The sequence below is a fragment of the Lepus europaeus genome, chromosome X (assembly GCF_033115175.1).
Source record: "Lepus europaeus isolate LE1 chromosome X, mLepTim1.pri, whole genome shotgun sequence".
NCBI classification, from domain to species: Eukaryota; Metazoa; Chordata; class Mammalia; order Lagomorpha; family Leporidae; genus Lepus; species Lepus europaeus.
In genome coordinates, this window is record NC_084850.1 from 38,508,083 (window position 1) to 38,535,255 (window position 27,173).

Consider the following 27,173-nt stretch of genomic DNA (forward strand, 5'->3'; position numbering starts at 1 on the left):
CCCAGGCCACAGCAGAGAGTTGGATCAAAAAGGAGCAGCCGGGACGTGAACCAGCGCCCATATGGGATGCAGGCACTGCAGGTGGAGGCTTAGCCTACTGTGCCATAGTGCTGGCCCCTCAGTGTGTTGTTAACACTATTATTAGCTTTATTTACCCTGTCTTTATATAGTGTACATATGTTTATACTGTATATAATGTATATAGTATCATACTTTTACTTCCCCCCATATTGCTTATAATATGTTGCAACACATCAATTGGTGATAATTCAAAGATACCTTATTTGCTAATATGGAACTATGTCTTATAAGGACAAAAATAGTGATATACATACATTCACGGAAGTCATATTATTATGGATAATAAAAATTATGCATGCTATATAGCTTTTAAAAGATTTGTTTGGGGGCCAGCACGGTGGCTCAGTGGGTAAAGCTGCCTACCTGTGGCACTGGCATCCTGTATGGGCACCAGTTCAAGCTCAGGATGCTCCACTTCTGATCCAGCTCCCTGCTAATGTGCCTGATGAAGAAAAAGAAGATGACTCAAGTGCTTGGGCCCCTGCACCCACATGGGAGACCCAGAAGAAGCTCCTAGCTCCTAGCTCCTAGCTTTGGATCTGCCCAGCTCTGAAATGCAGAGTTACAGAGAAAGGGAGAGAGAGAGAGAGAGAGAGAGAGAGAGAGAGAGAGAGAGAGAGATCTTCTTCTACCTGCTGGTTCACTCCCCAGATGGCCACAATGACCAGCACTGGGCCAGGCCAAAGCCAGGAACTCCATCCAGGTCTCCCATGTGGGTGGCAGGAGTCCAAGAACTTGGGCAATCATTCACTGCTTTTCCCTATTATTAGGAAATTGGGTTAGAAGTAGAGCAGCCTGGAATCTAATTGGCACCCATATAGCATGCTGACATTGCAGGCAATGGCTTGTCCTGCTACACTACAATGCTGGTGCATTATGTGGCTTTTAAGGATAATTTGTGATTCACATATGACCACAAAATATGAATAGATTTTTTAAAAGATTATTTATTTTTTTTTTTTGAGAGGTAGAGTTACAGACAGTGAGAGGAAGAGACAGGGAAAAGTCTTCCTTCCGCTGGTTCACTCCCCAAATGACTGCAACGGCCAGAGCTGTGCCGATCCGAAGCCAGGAGATAGGCGCTTCTTCCCAGACTCCCACATGGGTGCAAGAACCCAAGGGCTTGGGCCATCTTCTACTGCTTTCCCAGGCCAAAGCAGAGAACTAGATGCGAAGTGGAGCAGCTGTGACTAGAACCAGCGCCCATATGGGATGCTGTACCTTAGGCAAAGGCTTAACCTACTGTGCCATGGCGCCAGCCCTGAGTAGATATTTTTAAGTCTTCTTTACCACTATGTGCTTATGCAAGGCTAATAGGTGTTCAACAGATACTTGCTGCATGAATGAATGAGCCATTGAGTGCAGGAATATTATAAATTCTAACTTTAGGAATCAATCTTTCTCATTGAAATATTGAGATAAATTAGCAATACAATTTCATTATAGTTTTTGGTTAGTTCTCACTATGTAAATGATCCATTGTTACCTGTTTAAACTATATTAATCTTTCTTTGATACAAATTGTAACTATCTCACCCCTTGCTTTATATAACCATTGGGATAGCAGAAATTAATAGGGAATTCCTGAACAGTGCCTAAATTAGATTGGGGAAAGAATATAACAATGTTTATTTTATTTATGCTTATGAGCTTCCCTTAGTAAAGCAATCAATTTATAGTACATTTGCTTATAAAAATCTATGTATTAAAAGAAATATAAGAATGCTCGGAGGGTAATGAGTATTGTGATATAACATACCTTTAATAATAATGTAAATGCCTTTATTAGTAACATCATTATCCTCCTACAGACAGTATTTCATAATGTTTCATTCAATTTAATCCATTGGTTTCAAACCCAGTTGCAATCTGGTTTTTCATTGGAGTAGGGAAGATTACATTTGACTGGAGGACTCATTATAAACCTGAAGACCATAGGGCAATTGATGACAAAATCAGTGTTTGAAGGTTTGAAACTAAAAAAAAAAAAGCCTCTTCTGTCTTATCCAAGTAATTTCAAATCATTATAGAACTTCCATAAGTTATTTAAGTTTTGTAAGCATTAGCAACTGATACAGAAGAAAAGCATCCTAGGAAAAGTTGACATTTTGAGGTCACTATGAAAGCCAGTGATTTTTAACGTATGAAATCATCAATACCGTAGGGATGTTTGAAGTCTCATTGCTGTTCTTTGAATTGTCTATCTAAGCCTATGGTTATGATCCCTAAGGAATGCTTTTAAAAACAAGAGGGTCAAAGACAATAATAGTCGCTGGTCAATAGCTACTTATCATGGCGAAAACATGATTGTTTTTGAAGGCTGTCTAGTTAATGAACTATTTTAAATTTGCTTTACTTTAATTATTCTCAAAAGAGCAGTGCCCATTCATGGAATTATTTTTTAAAGATTCATTTTATTTGAAAAGCAAAGAGAGAGAGAGATCCATCTTCTATCTGCTGGTTCACCCCCAAGTGGGTGCAACATCCAGGTCTGTGCCAGACTGAAGCCAAGAGCCTGGAACTCCATTCTGGTGTCTCCCATGTGGGTGGCATGGGCCTATGTACTTTGGGCCATCTTTTGCTGCTTTCATAGGCACATTAGCAGGGAGTTGGACTGGAAGTGGAGCAGTAGGGACGTGAACAATTGCTCTAATATAGGATGCTGGCATCACAAGCTTCAGCTTAACCCTCTGGCCACAGTGCTGGCCCCCATGAATTCTTACCACTTTTTGAACCCAGAATTTAACCCATGTTGTGTAACAAGGAAAACATATTAGGGTTCAAAAGGCAATACTGGGAACTATAGATATTTAGGAGGTCTAATCTTTTTTTAAGGATTTATTTATTTATTTATTTGAAAGTCACAGTTATACAGCAAGAGGGGAAAGAGAGAGAGAGAGAGAGAGTCTTCCATCCGCTGGTTCACTCCCCAATTGGCCACAATGGCTAGAGCTGAGCCAATCCGAAGACAGGAGTCAGGAGGTTCTTCCAGGTCTCCCATGTGGGTGCCGGGGCCCAAGGACTTGGGCCATCTTCTACTGCTTTCCCAGGCCACAGCAGAGAGCTGGAACGGAAGTGGAACAGCCGTGACTTGAACTGGGGCCCATATGGGATGACGGCACTGCAGGCGGCTGCTTTAACTGCTACAACACAGTGCCGGCCCCAGGTCTGATCTTAATTTTAAACATTTTATTAATTTGAAAAGATGAAATTTGTCTATATTTTAATGGAAAAACGCAAACAAGTATGAAGTCATCTAAAATAACCCAAGATCTGTGTTTTGGTTAATCAAGAGCCGGTTAATTTGCAGGATAATCGTAATACTCATATATCCTCATGATACCACATTTTCCTATATAGGCTTTGTTACCTAGTTTCCCCTACTGAATTTTAAAGTATATCAAGAGATTAGAGGGGCCAGTGCTGTGGTACAGTGGGTTAAAGCCCTGGCCTATAATGCCAGCATCCCATATGGGTGCCGGTTCTAGTCCTGACTACTCCTCTTCCGATCCAGCTCTCTGCTGTGGCCTGGAATAGCAGTGGAAGATAGCCCAGGTTCTTGGACACCTGCACCACGTGGGAGACCTGGAGGAGGCTCCTGGCTCCTGGCTCCTGGCTCCTGGCTTTGGATCAGCGCAGCTCCGGCCATTGCAGCCATCTGGGGAGTGAACCAGCGGATGGAAGACCTCTTCTCTTTCTCTACCTCTCTCTATAACTCTGTCATTCCAATGAATAAAATAAATCTTTAAAAAAAGATTTTAAAAAAGAAATTAGAACAATTTTCTTAAAATTTCTGAATTATTCAAGAAGCAATTTCAATATTATTCAAATACTTTATGCATTTGAAAGGTAGAGAGAGAAAGGGAAAGCAAGCTCTCATTTGCTGGTTCACTTCCCAAATGTCTGTAACTGCTGAAGCTGGTCTGGGGCTGAAGCTGGGAGCCATAAACACATCCAGGTCTCCCATGTGAATGGCAGGAGTGCAGTTTACTGGAACCATCATCGTTGCCACCTTGGGTCTACATTAGCAGGTACCTGGAATCAGGAGCTGGAGTTCGATATCAACCCAGGTACTCCAATATGTGATGAGGGTTCTTCACTGCTAGGCAAAATACTCATCCAAACTTTTTGTTTAAAAATAAGCAGAGGAAATCACTTTTTTATTTATTTTTTTTTTTATTTTTGACAGGCAGAGTGGATAGTGAGAGAGAGACAGAGAGAAAGGTCTTCCTTTTGCCGTTGGTTCACCCTCCAATGGCCGCCGCGGTAGTGCGCTGCAGCCGGCGCACCGCGCTGATCCGATGGCAGCAGCCAGGTGCTTATCCTGGTCTCCCATGGGGTGCAGGGCCCAAGCACTTGGGCCATCCTCCACTGCACTCCCTGGCCACAGCAGAGAGCTGGCCTGGAAGAGGGGCAACCGGGACAGGATCGGTGCCCCGACCGGGACTAGAACCCGGTGTGCCGGCGCCGCAAGGCGGAGGATTAGCCTAGTGAGCCGCGGCGCCGGCCTAGAGGAAATCACTATTAAAATGTTATTTTAGTACACAGAGTTTTCTTAAGCTGAAATTTCGAATAGAATGAATTAAAATGTTGATTATTACATAGGAAAGTTAGTGTACTTATAGGAAGATTAAGATTTATTTATCTGAAAGGCAGAGCATCAGAGAGAAAGAAGGAAGGGAGAAACAGAGAAAGATTTCTATCTGCTGGCTTACTCTCCAAATGGCTGCAACATCCAGGGCTGGGCCAGGCCAAAATCGGGGCCTAAGAACCCCAGCTTGGTCTCCCACATGCTGGCAGGGACCCAAGTACTTGGGCCATCATCTGCTACCTTCTCATGCACATTGTCAGGAAGCCGGATCAGAAGCAGATCTTGAACTGGCACTTTGATATGGGATGCTGGTGTTATAAGTGGCAGCTTAACTCAGTGCACGACAATGCCAGCCCCTGAAACATCCTTTGAGGAACATTTGTGAGGATTTTAAGAAGAATATATTAAAAGCCATTTCTCTCTGAGTAGTAATGGTGACTCAGTTGTGTTGAGTTAATATGACAGACTACTTGTCATCTCTCATAAGATCATAATTTTTTAAAAGATTTATTTCTTTATTTGAAAGTCAGAGTTACACATAGAAGGAGAGGCAGAGAGAGAGAGAGAGAGAGAGAGAGAGAGAGAGGTGTCTTCATCTGCTGTTTCACTCCCCATTTGGCTGCAACAGTTGGAGCTGGGCCTATCCGAAGCCAGGAGCCAGGAGCTTCTTCCAGGTCTCCCACATGGGTGCAAGGACCCTAGGACCTGGGCCATCTTCTACTGCTTTCCCAGACCATAGCACAGATCTGGACTGGAAGTGGACCAACTGGTACTTGAACCAGCACCCATATGGGATGCTGGCACTGCAGGTGGCACTTTACCTGCTATGCCACAGTGCTGGCCCCATGATCATAATTTTTAAGTGTAATTATTATCTCATCTTCTTAAATGGTGCATTACTTTATATTGATCAGTCTGATAAAGCATAGAACTATAAGGACTTTAGTTATTAAGGTAATATATTTTACCCATTATTTCTTGTAGTAAGTTCATTTCATGTTTCTGTATTTTGCACCATTAAAACAAAAGGAGTCTTAGTGGATTTGCAGTATCTTGATGCATTCTATAACGTATTGTGAAAATTTCCCAGTACTAATAGCTTTAAACACATTACCTGAACAAAACTGTATTGTGGTTGTTTTGTGTTGTTTTTCCTCTAAAAGAGAAAATCAGTAATTTGTTTGTGATCTCCATAATAAAGAATAGATGAATTAAACTGATTAATATCATTATTACCTCAAAGTGAGGTTATATTTTTAATAGTAATAAAGAAATAGCATGATTGTCTACGGCCATACCACCCTGAACATGCCCAATCTCATCTGATCTCGGAAGCTAAGCAGGGTCGGGCCTAGTTAGTACTAGGATGAGAGAAACAGCATGATTATGGCCATGTGAATCAATGATTAAATTTAGTATCATGGATTTGGGAGCATAAGCCTATCACTCTACTTGATTGAAAAAAAAGTTGAGCTTATTTTCACATATAATTTATAGTCCCATTACTTACAACCCTTATTTTTACATTGGAAGAAGTGAAGTGCCAGCTAGTCTACAATGCAAGCTATAGATTTTTCTATACAATGGGAATTTAGGGATTTGATTTTGTTACAGAATACCCCCCAAAACTGGTTGGAGGTATTAATATAAAATCTCCAAAACTGGATCCACTTGCCCAATGTGCAGCAAACCAATACTGACATCAGGATGGTAGAAAACAGTAGGTATTCATTGCAAAGCAAAGAGCCTTAAACCTGACAGCTATCACTTAATTCTCCCTAAGAGATTAGGGGTACAGGTTCTTATAGACTGAAATTGAGTCTGAGGATTGAGTGTTCAGTTCCTTTCAAAGTTCTTGGTTGGTCTGCACTGTTCGTGACTCTCCTTTGATGGATTGCCCATGTCATGTTCTTTGGGGAATTTTGATAGCAGTACAATGGGCTTCAGTCAGTCTATGGGCTAACTGTTGGTCACTTTTTGCTTGGGCCTGAGGTTTTTGGAAAGGATACTCCTCAAGATCCTCAAGGCATGAAGGAACACTGAAAATGTTATCTTCAAGGGAGATAAATGGCCTTTTTGTCTTTTGGGGCCTTGTAGGTAGTCAGCTGCACCACTCCCACCCCTCAGTCAGCTAATTTAATAAGAGTTTGATTTGCAATCCTAAAAGAAAGGCAAGAACACTTTAAACCAAAGGAAGGAGATATTGGGAGACTGAGAAGCTGATAGAATCTAGCATCTGCATCCAAAGCACTGTCAGAGGGCTGGGTTTCAACTTCATGCTTCATTTTCAGAGTTAGCTGTGTGATTTTTAGAGCTGACTTACTTGGAGGAGGGTTTCAAATGAACTGACTGATTATGGGATGAGGGTGGGGTTTAAAGCCCTGCTTGGTGCTGACACTCCTGACAATTTCAGTCCTTTTAACCAGTTTGAATTAGACAGTTTCCTTTTGACAAAGCACAGGTAAATCTATTCTCAGAAAGCAAATAGTGTATTTGTTTAAGTAGTGAGGGAGACAAAGATAACTTGTGGTTCTCTAATTATGTGTATGCAAATGGATGCTATTGTTATACAACATGCAAATGATTTATATCCATTCTTGAGAGCAGACTCAGCAGTGCTTTTTCTGTGGCAACCTGTTAGCAGTTACAAGTTACCTTAGGTGGTTTAAAGCAATTTCATTGAATTAAAGAAATGTCTAAAATTTAGCATATTTTAGCAGAAAGGCAAGTCTTACTTTTGCCTCAATTAGTCCAAATTAGTGAGATTTTACAATATACTTAATTCCAGTGCTGCCTGGTAAAGAAGTAATTAATGTTGCACATTAGGTAAGAAGCAGCTATTGATTTTTGGCTATTTGGCTTATCTTTTCTGTTTAAATGCTGATATTTAATTTGTAGGGAAACCTCTGAACAGGTCTATATTTTTATGTTTATCCCCTTCCTTGAGCTAATGAAATAAACACATTTATTGATTTCAGAATAAGCTTTAATTAATGTAGTTAATATGCCTTACTAATGTTATTCCATGTACTTGGATTAGTATCATTGTTGTTTATGAATCAACTTTGTTACTTTGTTTTTCAGTTCAAAAAAATGTTGAAGCATCAGAAGAAAAGAAGTCTATGCCTGCAAAGAAGAAAGTGAAAGAATTGAGAGTTTTGGATGCCAAAACAGCTCAGAATCTGTGTATGTAATATTTTCTGCATAGGGGATGGTGGAGGAGGTAGTGGTAATGGGTTGTTGAATGCACTTAACCATTGTTGCAACTTCTTTGAACAGGTGTATTTCTTATTTACTAGAAACAAAATTCCATGTAAATACTTAGGCAATATAGAGCCTATATGGATAAAACCATAATTTAGCCTTGGTTGGGCCAGATGAAACTTATGAATAATAAATCTTTGTAACGTCTTCTTAATAATCATTATTAAAGGACACAGTGAAATATCAGACAGAATTGAAAGGAAGTTCTCTTTTTTCCTTCTATCCAGGGCTGAGATTGAGAGTTTTAGAGTATTTATTGGACATACTGAACAAAACATTTTATAGCTATTCCTTTATATTGCCAGTAATTGTGATGTGACCTAGTTAAAATTGTTAACTACTGCACTTTAAAACTGGTTAGTGAATCCTGACACCTTAACAAACCAGTCAGCCATTAAATATGCTTTTGCTAAAGTATCTAGACAGTTAAACCCATCTTCATTTAAGAAAATCTTTAAGTTTTATTCTGACAAACTCTTCCCTCTGTTGAATTCAGAGCTGTTTTTTTCTTATTTACTACAGTAGACTATGATTAGATTCTAAGGATACTAAAACACCTTGCATGAGAAATTTCAACACATCAAGTATTTCTAATTGTACAAAAGAATGTCATGGGAGTTTGTTTTGTTAAAGAGTATACTATAGAGAATCCCATTTAAATAAACAACTCCTCAATCTTGTGTCAGTAGGAATGTTGCTGTCAGAAAAGCAGTCTTCTAATCATTGTAAATTTGTACATTACTTATCTGATAGTACATTCTCTTTATAAAGTTCACATTCAATACATCATTCCATAACATAACATGATCTTAATTGCTGGTTGATATCTGTCAACATTTTTTATTTTGATTGTGAAGACCTCATTTGGTCTTAATGTCTAGGTAAACATTTGCAGATACAAGATTTTTTTTTTCTTCAGGTACCAGCGAAGTCATAATCTTTTTCATGAAAAAAAATCTTAGAAATATGTTCAGATTTTGGTGATAAGAACATATCTGTATTCTTTAAAAACTATGTTTAGTGGAAATTAAAGTGGAACATATCGTTAAAAATACTTTTTGAGTAATTATGAGCAATTCTAGGTATAATTTGTTGAACTATTTCAGTATGACATGATATATATCCAATTAAGACTAATGGTATACTACATGAATGTCAGCAGGGAGACAGAGTGCATTGATGATTCAGGCACTTAACATTTTTTCTTATGTAGAAGAATTGCAAAGTAAAGTAGTCCATCCTTATCTCTGAGGGGTGTGTCCCAAGACTTCCAGTGGATGCCTTCAACCACAGATAGTACTGAACCCTATATATATACTATATTTTTTCCTATGCATATGTATCTGTGATAAAGTTTAATTTATCAGTCATGCATAGTGTGAGGTTAACAATAATAATTAATGATAAAATAGACCGATTATAAAAATACACTGTGACAAAGGTAATGTGATAATGTGAATGTAGCCTCTTCTCTCTCAAAATATTTCCGTACTATGCTCACCTTTCTTGTGATGATATAATACATTTTTTCTTGACAGGCAGAGTTAGACAGTGAGAGACAGAGACAGAGAGAAAGGTCTTCCTTCCATTTGTTCACCCCCCAAATGGCCGCTATGGCAGGCGTGGTGTGCCAATCCGAAGCCAGGAGCCAGGTGCTTCCTCCTGGTCTCCCATGCTGGTGCAGGGCCCAAGCACTTGGGCCAACCTCCACTGCACTCCCTGGCCACAGCAGAGAGCTGGACTGGAAGAGGAGCAACCGGGACAGAACCGGTGCCCCAACTGGGACTAGAACCTGGGGTGCCGGTGCTGCAGGTGGAGCATTAGCCTAGTGAGCCACGGCGCCAGCTGTGATGATATAATACTTAAAGGAAGCACTTCATGGCTTCTCTTTGTCATATCAGAATTGTCAGCATAATTATTCTGGCCTTTTGGATCCATAAGTAAAAGTAAGTGTTTCATGAGCACAAGCAGTGCCACACAGTGATAGTCTGATAACATAGACAAGCACTAAATCACTAATGTGTGGGGAGTGTATACAACATGGATATGCTAGACAGGAGGGTGCTTCATATTCTGGGTGGGACAAGATGGGAAAGCACCAAGATTTTATCACACAATTAAAAATTAGCCCCAGAAGCATTTACTTGACCTAGTGGTTAGGCACCAATTAGGATGCCCACCTCCCATGTCAGAGTGCCTGGGTTCATCTCTTATTTATGTCTTCTGATTCTAGCCACCTGCTAGAAGGCAGCCATGGTCCCTCAAATGGTTGGGGGTTTCTGAAAACCCACCTGGGAGACCAGGATTCAGTATCTGATACATAGATTTGCTGACCTCCACTTTGCTGCTCACTCCCTCTCCTCCTACTACTACTCCCCCACAGCTACTGTGGGCATTTGGGGAGTGACCTAGAGGATCTGAGCTCTGTCTATAACTTGGAAATAAGTAAATAAAATTAATAAAAATTGAAAAAAGAAAATGACATGCAATGTGAAACTTATGAATTGCTTATTTCTGGAATTTGCCATTGAATATTTTCAGACCTTGGTTTTTTTCTTTTGTTTTTGTAGGAGACTGCAGAAAGTGAAACTGAATAGGGGAGACCATTATAGATTGATATGCTTTTTTATTTGGATACTTTAGTGTCATTGCTAAGTAGTGCTATTTGGGATTTGTCTGGCAATTTCTACACTAAATTCCTCATGGAATTAAAAGTCCAACTTGAAATAAAATTATAAGTTTTTATGGGCTATTTTATATCACCTCTCCTAAAATGCATAAGCATATAGTCATGAGTGTTATGTTACTAGAGGTTTTATATTGTATATAAACATATTTGAGCTAAAAATGTTAGAGCCTTAGATAACAGGCCACTTTGCTTAGATAGAGTATTCTATCACATGGAGACAACTTTTGTTTGTTCATAATTCTGTGAATTAGGGCTAGTGACAAAAAAATTATATTTTGAGTTTATGAAATGAGAGACAGGCATTTATGAAGACTTTTAAAATTTTGTTGCTTTTCTATTTTCAAATAAAATCAAATTTTCTTTTAGCTATCTTCCTGGGATCATATCGCATGCCATATGAAGACATAAAAAACATTATCCTGGAGGTTAATGAGGACATGCTGAGTGAGGCCTTAATTCAGGTAACTTGGATATTTTCCTTTTTGAAATCATTTTCAGAAATATTTCTATATTTATTTCTTCTCAATAGAGTTGTGAGAAAACGGTCTTTCATTTTTTGGATAATACAATCAGGAATATCTAGCTGTTTTGATCTTAAGAGATCTTAACAGTGACCAGCATTGTGGTGCAGAGAGTTAATCTGCCGCCATTGATACCAGCATCCTATATCAGAGCACCTGTTCAAGTCCCACCTGCTCTACTTCCCAATCATCTCCATACTAATGCACCTGGGAAGGCAGTGGAAGATGGCCCAAGTACCTGGGCCCCTGCCACCCACATGGGACATCCTGATGGAGTTCCTGGCTCCTGGTTTCAGCCTAACCTAGACCCTGCTGTTGAGAACATTTGAGGAGTGAATAAGCATATGGAAGATCTCTTTCTCTCCCTGTCTCTCCCTTTCTGTCTGTCACTCTGCCTTTCAAATAAGTAAATTAAATCTTTAAAAAGAGAGAACTCACCATAGAAGATTTAGGCCCTGATTCTGTTTTACTGTTTATTATTTTCTATTTTAAATATAAGCATTTACATATGTACAGACATCATTACCTGCCATTTGCTGTACATGAAGTGACATGAATTTCATCATCACATTGGCTGCATTAAGTAATTATTGTTATTACTGTTTTATGGATGAAAAAACTGACAAACCAAAAGGTTAAATAGCTTGCTCTGGTTCAATGGTTAAGTGGTAGAGTCGTCCTTTGTAGGGTACTGAATATGTGCTGGGGATTTTGTCAAGTGCTGTATGTATTTATTATCCCATTGACCTTACAGTAATCCTATGAAATATACTTATTATATGCATTTTACAGATCATGAAACTAAAGCTTAGAGAGATTGCCTAATGTCACATGATGTCACATAACTTGTAGGTGGCAGATAAACTGACTTGGAATTCACAGTGAGGTCTATCTTGACTCTAAAACAATTATGTTATTCTGCCACTTATGGGTAAACTAGTCTATCTTCTTAAATATCTGTTTACTCATTGGAAGTTGCAGGACCATTGTAAAGAATAAGCCAAATAAAGTGTGCTTTGTAGAGTAAAGCAGTATATAGGTATAGCATATTATTAGAATTTTTGGTATGTCTGGCCCTGACTGGTTTAATTTTTTGGAAGGAAGAACTGCAAAGACTTTTTGTAAAAAGGCATAATCTCTCTCCCCCCATTCCCCACCACTCCCGCCTCTCCCTCTTTCCTTCTCTCTCTATAACTCTGCCTTTCAAATAAATAAATAAATAAATAAATAAATCTTAAAAAAAAATGGGGCTGGCATTGTGACATATCAGGTTAAGCCACCGCCTGTGACACCAGCATCCCATAGGGTACCCGTTCAAGTCTTGGCTGCTCCACTTCCAATGCAGCTCCCTGCTAATGCTCCTGAGAAAGCAGTAAAAGATCACTTAAGTGCTTGGGACCTTGCATCCATGTGGGAGACCTGATGAAGCTCCTGGCTTCGGCCTGGCCCAGTCCTGGGCATTGTGACCATTTGGGGAGTGATTCAGTGGATAGAAGATCTCTCTCTTTCTTTCTCTGTAACTCTCTCTTTCAAGTAAAGATTTTATTAAAGGCATAGTTATTGTATGATTTTTTGTTTGTTTTGGCTTCTTTGATGTCATTTATTTATTTGAGAGGCTTACAGGAGGGAGAGAGAGACAGAGAGAGAGAGAGAGCAAGTGAGTGAGCTCATTTGTGCAGTCCCTCATCCTCTGGTTCAGTCATTAAATGCTAACAGTACCTGGCAACTGGGCTGTACTAAAGCTGGTAGTCAGCAACTCAATCTAGGTCTCTCACCTGGGTAATAGAATCAAAGTACTTGTGACATCATTGCTGCCTCCCAGGGTGCTTCATTAGTCTGAAGCTAAAGTCAGGAGCTAGCATGATATGGGCCATTGGCAACCTTTTTTTTTTTTTAATTTATTTGACAGATAGAGTTATAGACAGTGAGAGACACAGACAGAGACAGAGACAAAGGTCTTCCTTCCATTGGTTCACTCCCTAAATGGCCACTATGGCCAGCGCTATGCCAATCTGAAGCCAGGAGCCAGGTGCTTCTTCCTGGTCTCCCATGCAGGTGCAGGGCCCAAGCACTTGGGCCATCCTCCACTGCCCTCCCGGGCCACAGCAGAGAGCTGGACTGGAAGAGTAGCAACTGGGACTAGAACCCGGCGACCACATGGGATACTGGCGCTGCAGGCGGAGGATTAACCAAGTGAGCCAGGGTGCCGGCCCCAGGCCATTGGCATCTTAACAGATATTGCTAGGCCAAATACCTGCCCTTGTCACTTTCTTATTTTTAGAAAAATTATTTTATTTATTTGAAAGGCAGAGTGACAGATAGAAGGAGAGTGAGAGAGGGGCAGAAGGAGGGAGAGAGGGACAGTCAAGCTGGGCCAAGGCTGAAGCCAGCACCCTGGAACTCATTCTGTTCTCTCACATGGATGGTAGGTGCCCAAGAACTTGGGTCATCTACTGCTGCTTTCCCAGACTCATTAACAGGGAGCTGGATTGGAACCAGAGCAGCCAAGACTCACCAGTGCTGCTATGTGGAATGTAAATGTTGCAGGTGGCTGCTTAACTCTCTGTGTCACAGTACCAGCCCCATTGTCAGTTATTTTTGAACCATATAATCTGTTTTGATTTTAAGAAGATATTGAACAATTTATACTATAACAATTTTATCATATTGTCCTGTAATTCACTGAGTTGAAATGGGGATCTGATCAAATGAGGGGACTTCCAAAAAAGTTCATGAAAAAAGGAAATTAAAAGATACATTTATTTTGGTGCAAAATATTTTGAAATTCATGTATAATTTTTTCATAATACAGATTTTCCATAATCTTTTAGAAGACACTGCATATTTATCCTGTCCCTCTTAGTCCCAGCATTGTTGGCATAATAATCAGAATGAGCATGATATGAAGCCTGAATATGATTTGCTTTTCCCTCTTTCTTCCAGTTGAGAGTTTAGTTTTAAAATATTATGAGATAAATAAACTTGTGACTACTAATCAAAGTGAAGCTTTCTAATCTTTTCTGTATAATCAAATTATAATAAAATAATACCATAGTCTGAAGAGTTAATCAATGTAGTCATTATTTTACCCATTAAGACAGTAGAGCTTTCCCTTTGTGTGCACTGGTAAATAAAAAAGAATATGAATATGTGGAATGGTTCTTGTACTGTGGTACTTATTTAATAGTAATATTAAAAATCTTTATTAAAGTCAAGTTTTCAACTCTTCAGGGAATATAGAAGAGATGGAGACAGATTCTCACCTTAGGAATGTTCCTTACATGCAGCAAGCTTTTAAAATGTATATATAGGAATGTTTTGCCTGAGATTTTTTTGTATTATTTTATTTTATAATATAAACAATATATCTTTGTTTCCTTCTTTAAATTGGATAAATGTAGTCCAGTTGGGAGCCAAGAATTGCTTACAATTTTGAGTTGGCAGTAAATTATGTCTAAATTCTTGAATTTGCTGGTTCAATCTTATCTACTCTGTGGTCAAAACCAATGCTTATAAAATCACATTATGATGCTAAATCTTGGATTGTGCTCTGGGAAGGTGAGTGAAGGAGAAGTGTAGGTCCTGCTTGACTACCTTTTGCTTCCATACATTTCCTCAGTGCTGTGTGTATGGGTTTCCCTGGACCTGTCTATCTCTTCCTATTTTTCGGGCCTCCCTTCCCTTTTATAAGCCTTTTTCTCTCTCTCTTTTCACATACCTCTCTGTTTCACCCCTTTCCTCCTTTGCCCCATCAATTTCATACCTTTTTTTTTTTTTTTGCTAAGGACTTTTTTTTTTTTAAGCTGAGTTGCTGTCCTTCACAGTGCCCAATACTCAATATAATATATTTTTCTCATTCTTTATCTTGCTCTATCAAAACTCACTTTCTTAGTTGTGCTTGTAGGAAGAAAACACTTTCATGTATAATAATATGCATAATTGAAATTGTACTTGAGTATGTGGCACAAAAGTTAAGTAACTCACCTGAATTGTGAAAGTTAATATTGCTTTTATCCCGACCAATCACATATAGAAGTATCTTATATAAGGAGGATTCTCCTGTGTTAAACAGGTATGACTCCAAAGACCAGTTCCCTCATGCAGGAGAGAAGACTGGAATCACCATACCTATTTCCCCTTCCCATCCCAGACATGTTTGCTTTAGTGATGCAAAAGTAACATCAATTTGGCATTCATATGAGTTGTTTACCATTTATATCTAATTGTCATGTAGCACATTGATAATGCGTAGCATTAAATATGAAACATCAGAATAACTTTGTTGTAAGTTCGTTTTACTTATGGTGATAAACTCCTTCCATGCATAATCATTGTTGCTCATGTAGCATGGTTGTTTCCTCATAACAAACAACAGCAAGAACAACAACAAACAATGAAGGCAGCATCACTTCCCAGCAACTGGAATTACACCAGTATTCTCTCCTAGTGTAGGTTAATAGGCTTATCTATGCCAACTAATAGATTTTAGTTATGTGCCGGGATAAGTACCTTAATAAAGAAAAAGAAAATTTTTATTCAATCAGCAAGATCAAGCTCAATTTTTAAGGTTATTAATAAAATATTAATGATTTGTTTGATTTAAAATGTCTAAATTTATGATCAAAACTGAATCTACTATATCGGAGCAATTGAAATGTCCTAAGACACAGAAACACATAAAAACATTTAAAAGTATCCATATCCTGAGGAGCTTTTAATACATGCAATTATGTTATTTCCAAATAATGTTCACTAAATTTACTTGATTCTTATAATCATTACCCCAGCTTTGAAAATCAGGTTCAGTATAATTTACTTTGATCTATTGGGAGACAAATCTAAGACCAGAGTTTTTAAGATTTCAATGGTAAAAAGGAAATATTTCTAGACAGACTTAGAGAGTGTTAACAAATAAATGAAACACATAGTTTGAAAAAAATGATCCAAGTATTAGGTGAAAAAATAAATGTATGTTCTAGTTAAGCTCATTAGAGTGTATAAATGATTCTGTAATGCTGAGAAAATATCATTTTGGTACGGAGTTTATGTTCTAAGTCAGAAGGTATATGTGAAAAAAAGATGATCCATGTCTAATATAGTATACTGTTACTGCGTATTAATTTACAAAGATGTGGTGAGGCAGGGATTGAAAATCAGGGGCTCAGTGTCCCCTTTTCAAACCCATGGAGAGAAGTTAGCAAATCCTGAAGTTAGATGTGAAAAATATTGCATCTTCAGTTTCATTAACTTCTAATCAATATTCAGTATTTCATTTAATTAAGAATGCAGACACCAGACCAAAGTAGTATAATAGTACCTCTAACTTTGACACTAATAGAAATAATAAATGTTTTCCTATCACATTGCAGTATGACAGATAGCTTGAAATATTGTTTACCCTCATTATTACTTCAAAATTATAGTGCTTACAAGAGCTGCCACTATATCTTATTTTAATGCTTTAATCGAGAAACACATCTATTATGTCCCAATTTATTTTTGTAAGTATGTACATAATTATTTTAGTATATTTGTTTTCTTTTGTAACCCTATGTATTTTATTTTATTCTGAGAAAGAATATAAAAGCTTATGTGGAAGGTTTCCATGGACAAAAGAAGAAGACTTAAAAATGGTACAGAGACTCAAAGAGGGGAGCTGTAGGATAGAGTGGGCTATGGTTAAGGTGGTCTTTCTGGAAGTACTATTTCATCTAGTCATTAACACACTAGTGGACTTGAGTTATGATTGGGATTAGGAAAAAGGAATTGTGGATAAAGGATGATGTTTTTTATTATTCTGATATAGCCCAGAAGTCATTTGGGTGGCAAGAAGAAAGAGTATATATAAGATTACTATATAGATTGGGGTTGTATTAGGCATAGATATCACAAACTACTAATTCATAAGCATTCTCCCTCCCATTCCTGTTGTTTTCTCTCTCTTGCTCTCAAATATATTTTCTTAGCCTCGATGATGCTTAAATGGTAGAATTTTAACATAACACACCCTCTACTTTGCTACAGACCCTATCTCCTCTCTATTGCATTTTACCCATTCTGACTCATTCCTAGCCCTATATGTACCAGATTTTTGATCACTGATAAACAACTTAAATACTAAACTGTTGAGTTTGTATGTGGTCCAGTTGTGTGTTTAGGAAAGTTATCTTAGCTGCAGTATGCCAAATTGCTTGACATAAAGAGACTAAGCATAGAGAGATGGTCACAATTTCAAGTATAAGGTATAATAAAGACATAAAATATGTCAGGGGTAGGAAAAAGAGAAGGTAGGTAAATAAGAAGTTAAAAAATATGACTCATAAGAAAAGTCTTGGTGATACAGACACTGGTTTTACCACTGACAAAAAGAGGCAAAGTTGCTTTCAGGGCGGAAGAGAAAACTTTGTTTTAAAGATTTATTTGTTTGTTTGAAAGGCAGAGTTTTAGGTGGGGGAGAGAGGGAGAGAGGAAGAGCGGGAGAGAGGGAGAGAGGGAGAGAGAAAGAGAGAGAGGCCAGGGTTGGGCCAAGAGCTTCATCGAGGTCTCTCATGTGGGTGCAGGGGTCTAAGTACTTGTACCATCTTCCACTGCTTTCCCAAGCCATTAGCAGGGAGATGGATTGGAAGTAGAGCAGCCAGGACAAAAAGGTTGCTGGTGGCATAGATGGCAGCTTGACCCACTCTGCTACAATGCTGGCCCACAAAAAAGAAAACTTCTACAGATAACGTTACAGTAGAATATATATTAAACTTCAGAATAGGGGTCAAGACTGAAAATAAGAATTTTTGGAGTCATTTGCAAGAACTGATTATTGGAGTATAAGGACCACTGAAATTCTCAAGGGGTCTAATGAAAAAAAAAGTGGCAAATGGAAGACTTAAGGACTGTGTTTCTGGAGACCACACAAGTTGAAGGCATGGATGATAGTAAATAAATCAGAGCAAAAGGAGTCAACATATTAGGAAGAAGGCTAGGATACTGTGGTGTGTCAAAAAAGCCAACACAGGAGAGTTTTAAGGTGTGATGAATGGGAGAAAGAGATCGGGGAAGAAATATCTGCTTTTTCCTATGCTATTTCTTGATCATCATTTATTTTTCCACTTTAGTAGTATTTTTGAGATGACATTTTTAATTTACATTATAGTCAAAGGCTTAATGGCTCTATTAAATAAAGAGTTCAACAAACACAAAGCAAACAGATCACAGGCAAGGGCTATAAATATCTCTTTGACATCCCAATTGCAATGATTAAGTAGTTATTTCCGCCTCCCCTCCCCTTCCTTCTTCTTCCATCCCTCTCTTGCATTCATTTTAAGTGAATTCCTCCTTTAATAAAAGGCCTAAATGGTTCTTAATAATGCCTCAGGTAAAATATAGCTCTCTTTCATACCTGAAAACTACAAAAATGCCTCCATAGATATCTCTCTGCATTATGTGCATGGGGGTACTCCTCTCCTCTCCCCCAGATAATTTCCATATATGCTAGTTGTGTTGTTTTTCTGAAATCCATTTTAATGTCAGGCACTGTACACAATGTGTAAGATCTATAAGTTATAACAGGATTATGTTTTCCCAAATGTGATTTTAGGTCTAAAAACAGATCTATATATCTTATTATTTGGTAGTTACAAAATAACTAGAATGAAGTAGAGGTCATCCAGTCCAATCCCCAATTCCAGGCAATGCTATACCTAAGTCATCAAAGATAGATGGGAATCTATTGATTCTGTAGGGAGAAAAGATTTCTTCAACTTCCTTCAATTAACCAGTTCTAGAGTATAATTATTCTTATAGTCAGGAAGTTCATGCATGTGTAATAGCAGAGCTCATTTTTGTCTCCTCAATCCATCTTTGTAATCATTGATCTATTTATGTGGCTATTGACCATCTGTATTTTATGCAAGGTTGTGAGTCTGCATGTGTTTGTGCACTTCACAAGGGTTGATGACTTTAGAAAACTACAAGTACATCAATTAAAACTATAATGACATTAATTTTGTAGAATCTAAAAACATTTTTCTCTTAAATAAAAGCCAGTATTCACCATGTTCATTTTCATAATTCTTTAGGGTATATAAAACATTAGCAATGACAGTAGTAATCATAAAGCATTTCTTTCCCATTTCTCATGATGGTAGAATAATTTTATGGTACACTATTGCAATCTAAAAAAGCTTTTATCCATGAGCTACTATTCCATTCCATCTTTTTAAAAATTGATTTTCTGGTTTATTTGAAAGGTGGACACAAATGTACACACACACACATACACACATACAGAGAGAGAGAGAGAGAGAGAGAGAGAGATAGAAAGAGATTCCATTTGGCTGGTTCTTTTTTTATTTTTTTTGACAGGCAGATTTAGACAGTGAGAGAGAGAGACAGAGGCCAGTGCGCTGCAGCCAGCGCACCGCAGCTGGCACACCACGCTGATCCAAAGCCAGGAGCCTGGTGCTTCTCCTGTTCTCCCATGCGGGTGCAGGGCCCAAGGCCTCGGGCCATCCTCCACTGCATTCCCGGGCCACAGCAGAGAGCTGGCCTGAAAGAGGGGCAACCAGGACAGAACCGGTGCCCCAACCGGGACTAGAACCTGGTGTGCTGGTGCCACAGGCGGAGGATTAGCCTACTGAGCCACGGTGCCGGCCTGGTTCTTTTCCCAAATGCCTACAATAGCCAGGGTTGGACCAGACTGAAGCTAGGAGCCTATGACTCCATCTGGGTCTTCCATTTGGAAAGCAGAGGCCAAGCACTTGACCCATCGTCTTTTTCCTCCCATGAGGCATTAGCAGGAAGCTGGACCAGAAGCAGAGGTTACAGGACTTGAACCTGTGTTCTGATATGGGATATGATTGTCCTAAGTACTAGCCTTGCCTGCCATGCCACAATCCTGGCTCTGTTTTCCATCTTTTTTTTCCAAGTGATTAGTTGAGTGGTTTTAAAAAAATATTTTTTCTTGCCTTTCTTGAGTAAAGTTTTCTTTGACTTGTTTGCTGCTTTCAGTCTGTTGTTAATATCCCACCTATTCCAAGCAAATTTTATGGCTGATTGTTTTCATTCTCTTTATGTCTTTTGTTAATTAATACCAGTATTTCATTTGCCACCATCTCTGGTTGTTTTATTGTTTACAAGGAGAGAGAAAGAGCTCTAAATCTTTTTCTTGTGCTAATTGGATTATAAATAGTATTTTAAAATGCAAAAAAATTGAACCCATTTACATTTTGAACAAAACATGATAGTATTAGTAGTTGATCAGGACGGGGTCTCAAATATTCTATAGTTTTTCTGCTTGTACACTTTAAGCCATGAAAAAACTTTATTAAAAGTCTGGTTTTTTCATTATGTAGATCCATTGGGTCCATAGTAATGAACTGATGGTTAGGATACACCAGGAAATCCCTTATAATTATAGATCTTGGAAAGAGGTTTTTTTTTTTTTCCCATATATAAATTTCCAAGACTCTAAACTGAGAAATGAGAACCAAGGTTATACCATAATCCTTATTCTAACTTGTAGCTGTGAGATTCCTTCTAGTCAAAACAGCAGTAAACCCTCAGCCTAAAAGATACAGGGGCAGAGAATCCAGACTTCAGTGTCCTCTATGGAATTAGTGGAGAGAGATGGAAAGCAATGCTTTTTCTCTACCAACTTTCTGCTGATTTTGTAGTTGATAAATTTGATTTGAATTAAAAGATTATTGTCTAGTTATATATTTAACAAATTCAAACCCTTTTGTATTTGATTACATCTATAAAACTACTTCCTGTCTGCTGTGTATTAAAGGGGTAATCAAAACCTTTTTTTCTACACACAAGAATAATATTTTATGTACCATATGCTTTTTATAGAATTTTATTATAATTCTACATTTTTGATGTAAAGTAGACATGTATCACATCATCAAATCAGTTAAAACCTACAATAGTTACAGTTTAACCTATTATGTTATGATTTAACATAAAATAGTATAATTCACATGCTATGACATACTTTAGTATAATATAAATGTAACATAATGGTATTTTAACTTATCTCCTTAAAATATTTTAGAAAGGCAGTCCAAATGGAATGCAAGTGGAGATTTGAATCTTTCTTAAGTTCGATGGTAGACACACAGATTCATTATCATATATACATTTTTGTATATTATTATATAATAAATCAAAATAATAAGTATTTGGCAAGTGCTGAAAGGGCCCCTCAACTTTGACACTATTGACATTTTAGGAAATTCTTTTTTTGGAGTGCTGTCTTATATTTCCTAGGATGTTTAGTAGTATCCCTAGCCTCAGCCTACCAGTTGCTGGTACTATTACTAGTTGTGACAATCAGAAATATCTCCAAAGTTGGACAAATGTGTCCTGGGGTGCAAAACTGTCCCTGGGTAAGAATAATTGTCTTAGAATGACCATTACTTCTGAAATATATGGGGAGGATCTTCAAAAAGTTCATGCAAAACATGTATTACAAAAAATCTATACATAGATTTTTTTAAAAAAATATTGCACCAAAACAATCTTTTAGTTCCATTTTTCCACAAACTTTTTAAATTACCCTCACAGTAGAGTTTCATATTTAATAAACATCCAGAGACTGGGCACTGTGGCATAGCAGGTAAAGCCACCGCCTGTAGTTCTAGCATCCCATATGGGCTCCAGTTCGAGTCCCAGCTGCTCTACTTCAATCCAGCTCTCTACTATGGTCTGGAAAAGCAGTAGACGATGGCCTAAGTGGTTGAGCCCCTACACCTGGATGGGAGACCCGGACGAAGCTCCTGGCTTCTGATTGGCCCAGCTCCAGCTGTTGTGGCAATTTTGTGAGTGAAACAGTGGATGTGATTCTCTCTCTCTCTCTCTCTCTCTCTCTCTCTCTCTCTGTGTGTGTGTGTGTGTATGTCTTTGCCTCTGCCTCTGCCTCTCTGTAACTCTGCCTTTCAAATAAATAATTTTTTTAAAAAAATAAATAAATAAACATCCAGTCATTTGCTTTCATTTTTTATGTTCATTTCAAACTTCATGATAGAGATTTCCGACAATTGATTAGTGTAAGCTAAAACAAAACAGAAAACCATGTGTGTTTAAAAAATTTTTCAGGACAGTAAACTACTCATGTCAAGCACTTATTCTGATAGAATGAATTCCTGTTAAACTGCAGATACCATCACTCAAGTATTAATTATAAGTACGGACCATAATTATGTTTCAGCTGTGAATGCAATCAGTGTGAATTGGCTTTTTTTTCTTGATCACAGTGTATGTGCTTTCTTGTTTTACATTTACAGAGTAAGTCTTGAACAATTTACAGCATTTTAAAAATATTTTAATGTGTCATTTAGGTAAATTAAACATTATCATATAGCTAATTTGGAATCACAACTCAGTTTGATACTAGTTTGTTGATTATTTTTTAACCCACATGGTTTTTCCCTGCTGTAATGTGCAGGTGAGTGGGTAGGTTGGGGGAATTTACTGTTAGATAGGAGTAAAATATAGCCAGAAAAAGTTTACTAATTAAACAGTTTGTGCTATGTCTCATGTTGGAAGTCAAAGTAGAAATTAAATTATACTTAGAATATCTTTTTTCAGGTTAAGCCATTATAAATGTCTTCATTGGAATCCATTTTTCTTTTCATTGTGAAATATGTATACAATTAGGTGGTGAGAAATAAAGATTTAATTTTACTTACTGGATTAAGGGTCATTGGATTCTGTTTCTGCCTTAATAAGCACCATTTTAGTAAAATGAAAGTATATTTCAACTACTAGGAAGACCATCATTTACTTTATCCCATATGAAAGATTCAGAGTGATGGAACCATTTAATGAAATGATTTCTTTCAGCTTTGTTGGAAAAATAGGAGTAAATGTTTTGGCCTTCATTTCATAATTTTTCTTGAAAGTATATAGCTGAATAGAGTGAAAAATTAGTTCCTTCTCAGGTAAAGCAAATAAGGTGTCTGCTTTTCTTCCTTGAATGCCATGACTAATCGCTATATTGTCTCCTTGTAGTTTCTACCCTTAAGTGATTTTACTTAAAATACCACTCTCGGTGTAGTGGGGGGGGAAATTGTGTTTTTGGTTTTAATAACTTATTCCCTGTGTAATTTTGAGTAAATCACTTTGCTTCTTTTAGCCCTGAATTTTTGGCCAACCAAAGGAAGAAATACATACTTAGTAAGCTGGGTTATTATAAAAATTAAATATGAGCATATGTTGAAATCCTTGGAAATTGTAAAATATTAAACAAATAGGACGTAAATGTAAAAGTTTCTTTTGGATATCTATTTAGTCCTAATCCTTCACCTTTCCAACCACTTATTTAAGGATAATTAAATCTCCACTTGAACATTCAACTATCACTTGAATGAAAAACTTAGATAAACTCATATTCTTGTTTCTTCTCTCAAATAAAGGTCTGTCTTTATTTCCTGGAATTGTTGCCAGCCTTCTCACTTCTTTGACCCTGCCTGATACTCATCCAAACTTAAGCATTCTTACTGATTCTTTATTGAAAGACTGGACCACCCCATCTTTTACTACCATTGTTTCCTAACTGGTCCATTGTCTCTAGTTTGCCTCCAATCTAATACATCTTATTTGAGTCAGTTAGGTTTTCTTTTTTCTTCACCATTTCATTGCCTTCCTTAAGAAACAGTAGCAGGGGCTGGCATTGTGGAATAGCATGTAAAGCCACACCCTGCAACACCAACATCCCATATGGGTGCTGGTTTGAGTCCCAGCTGTTCCACTTCCAATCCAGTTCCTTGCTAATGTGCCCAAGAAAACAATGGAGGATGGCGCAAGTGCTTGGGCCCCTGTACCCACGTGGGAGACCTGGAAGAATCTCCTGGCTTCTGGCTTTGGCCTGGACCAGTTCAGGCTCTTGTGCCCATCTGGAGAGTGAACCAACAGATGTAAGATCTCTCTCTCTCTCTCTCTCTCTCTTTCTCTCTCTCAGTGTGTGTGTGTGTGTATGTGTCTGTGTGTCTCATTCTCTGTAACTCTTTCAAATAAATCTTTAAAAATTTTTTGATTTTTGAGATAACTTTTTTTAAAGATTTTATTTAATTTATTTGAGAGGAAGAGTTACAGACAGAGAGAGAAAGAGACAGAGAAAGGTCTTCCATTCACTGGTTCGCTCCCCAAATGGCCACAATGGCCAGAGTTGGGCCAATCCAAAGCCCGGAGCCAGGAGCTTTTTCCAGGTCTCCCATGTGGGTACAGGGGCCCAAGCACTTGAGCCATATTCCACTGCTTTCTCAGGCCATAGCAGAGAGCTGGATTGGAAGTGGAGCAACCAGGACTCCAGCCGGCACCCATATGAGATGCTGGCAACGCAGGCGGAGGCTTAGCCTACTGTGCCACAGCACCATCCCTGAGATAGCATATTTTTAATTTTCATTATAGCCAAAGGCTTAATGCTCCACTAAAGATAATAAATCTTTCTTTAAAAAGGGCAGATTCTTCCATATATGGATATGAACCCCACACTTCGTTGTTTTCACTTTTTACTCTTCTGTGTCTTTTTTACATCTTCAATCTTTCCTTCCCAGCTGCATTATTCCCATCAGCATTCAAAGATGCTCTAGCATTTCCTGTTTTAACAACAAAATTCCTTGTTATTAGAGAAGACTTCTCTTTCTGTCTCTCCCCTACCCCTCTCTGGAACTCTGTCTTTAGAAAAAAATAGATATAAATTTAATAAAAATAAATTAAAGCAGTAGCAATGATTTCCACCTGTTTTGTTTTTAAATACTATAATAGATATCTAGTTATATCAAAGATTTGGTGAATTTTTCAATGTCTTTACTTTGTATTCAAAGTACACTGTACACTACTTGCCTTTGCTCTTCCCCATCTCACTGTACATGGCCTTCTACTATCCTTTAAGTGTCCTTTTATATCTTTGTAAATATGACTTAAAGTCATACTCTACTAGAAATACTCCCTACTTTGGATATGAGACTGAATAGTCTCCATTATTCATCAGCTCATTTATACTTCATTATTCATAACTTTTTTGAGTGCTTTTATAAATGATTTTTGCATATGATGCTGACATTCTGAACTATATCATGAACATTCTTTGTTTTGATCATTCTTTTTAATTTAGGATCAGTCAGGTAAATGATAATAGTGCCTCATTTATGTGACTTGATGGTACTTAAATTATCTTTTTCTTTTGATTAACATGTAATGCTTATGCATTTTATGTATAGTATAATTATAGTATAGTATACTATATGTATTATACTGTAGTGTAATTATTTCAACTGTGTATATAATGCAAACCGATTGAATCATGAAATTAGCTTTTCCTTATCTTTTATTTATGCTTTAAGCCTACGAGCTCCAGGTGGTATTTTAAATTTATTGTTTTTTTTTTTAACATGTAAGACTGGTTGTCTCTTCAGGGTCACAGCGAAGGAGTGAGCAGTCCATTCTAGGCTTAGTGTCAGTATGAATTTCATCTTCTCAACTATTGAGATCTTTTATCTTAAGTTTTTCTGAAAATTACAAGAACCATCCCAACCTCCTTTATTGAACAAACTGTGCTATCTGAAAGTAAACAGAAGAATTCCATATAATATCAAAGAAATATTTATACAAGTATAGAATCATGATTAGTTCTGGGTTTTTCTGCCAGTCCTAAATATTTCTGTCATACATGAATTCTCTGAAAGTTCTTGACCTTCCAGAGTTAAAACCCATCCCCATCTACACAGATTTCCTGGGCCTCAGCTGTGTATTTTGAAGAGCATGGTTCACTCAAGGGAATATTAGCCTAGGGGCATCCATACAGTATGTTTAACACACTAAATCCAAAGGGAACAGCTGCTAGGTTCTGTTTATGGAAGTTACATATTATATTTCATTATAAAAACAATAAATTGTTTTCTTACAGATAAGAGATTTTCTGTTGTTGATGAGCACATCACAGATAGGGAAGCTTTTGTTATTGGATACTCTAAATACATGATGGCCATTTGAAGTATTATAAGACAACAGACGCTAAACAGGATACAGATAATGTGAAGGTGTACTTCTCCACTGGATGGGAGATGTCAGAGGTTTAAAGAAGGGTTGAGCTTACTTATTAAGGAAACTTGGGAATATTTACCAGGCCTCCTACTTAGGTCCTGAACCAGTGGACTTGCTTATCTGATCTTATGCCCAGGTCTCCACAGAAGGGCCAACACATTAAGTATCATCAAGAGGGTAGGTCCTAGGGGTGGGTTTTTCAACTATCAGGACACCCTAAGCCATATCTGCATGCCTGGGTTTGATGCCCAGCTCTGGCTCCTGACTCCAGCTTCCTGGTGGTGGTGGTGGCTCGAGCAGTCAGGTTCTTGCGGCCCATTTGGGAGACCTAAATTGCAATACCCTTTCTTGCCTTGGGTCAATCCTGTTCTCAACCATTGTAAGCATTTGGAGAATGAACCGATGTGTGGGCTTGTGCTTCTTTTCTCTCTCCCTCCCCTTCCTTTCTTTCCTCAAATAAACAGTAAGGTATTTAAAAAATGGATAATTAATGAAAGAGTAATCACATAGTAGTGGACACTTGGTGTGGAACTACATGTGAAGTAAAGCCAAGATTTCACAAAGTGGTAAACTTGACTTAACCAACATAAAAGCAGTCATGGGATAACAAATGTATTTGATCACCCTATATTGATATATTTTCTTATATATGTGAATTTATAACTGTTTTCTTTTTGTGTAATTTGGCATTGGCATGTATTCCTGATGCTCTGTATCTATCCCATTGCTTTCTATTTGAAGGTAGAGTGTTGGTAGTGTTTGCTTGATGAATGTTTGTCAGCAAACATAAATGCATCTCTTTATAGTTGAGAAAGCAGTCCATTTTTGAGGATTGTAGTGAAGGATGTCATTGACTTTATCTGTTAGAAACTCAATTCCCCAGGCCAAATATACCTCAGTGGGATATCTTCATAATTTGAATGTTGCTTCAAAGGGAAAATATTTGAAACAAAACTAAATTTGTAATTTATCATAAGAGTTCTTCAGT

The 27,173-nt window shown here is 37.8% G+C and overlaps 1 protein-coding gene across 1 annotated transcript in view; it reads left to right on the plus strand.

Moving 5' to 3' along the window:
• The window catches only part of DIAPH2 (diaphanous related formin 2), a 985,476-nt gene that overhangs the window by 449,943 nt on the left and 508,360 nt on the right, over positions 1-27,173 (plus strand). Inside the window, exons 18-19 of the mRNA XM_062183022.1 lie at positions 7,757-7,858; positions 10,992-11,086. Coding sequence (XP_062039006.1) covers positions 7,757-7,858; positions 10,992-11,086 — 197 coding nt within the window. The remainder of the gene's footprint in view (positions 1-7,756; positions 7,859-10,991; positions 11,087-27,173) is intronic.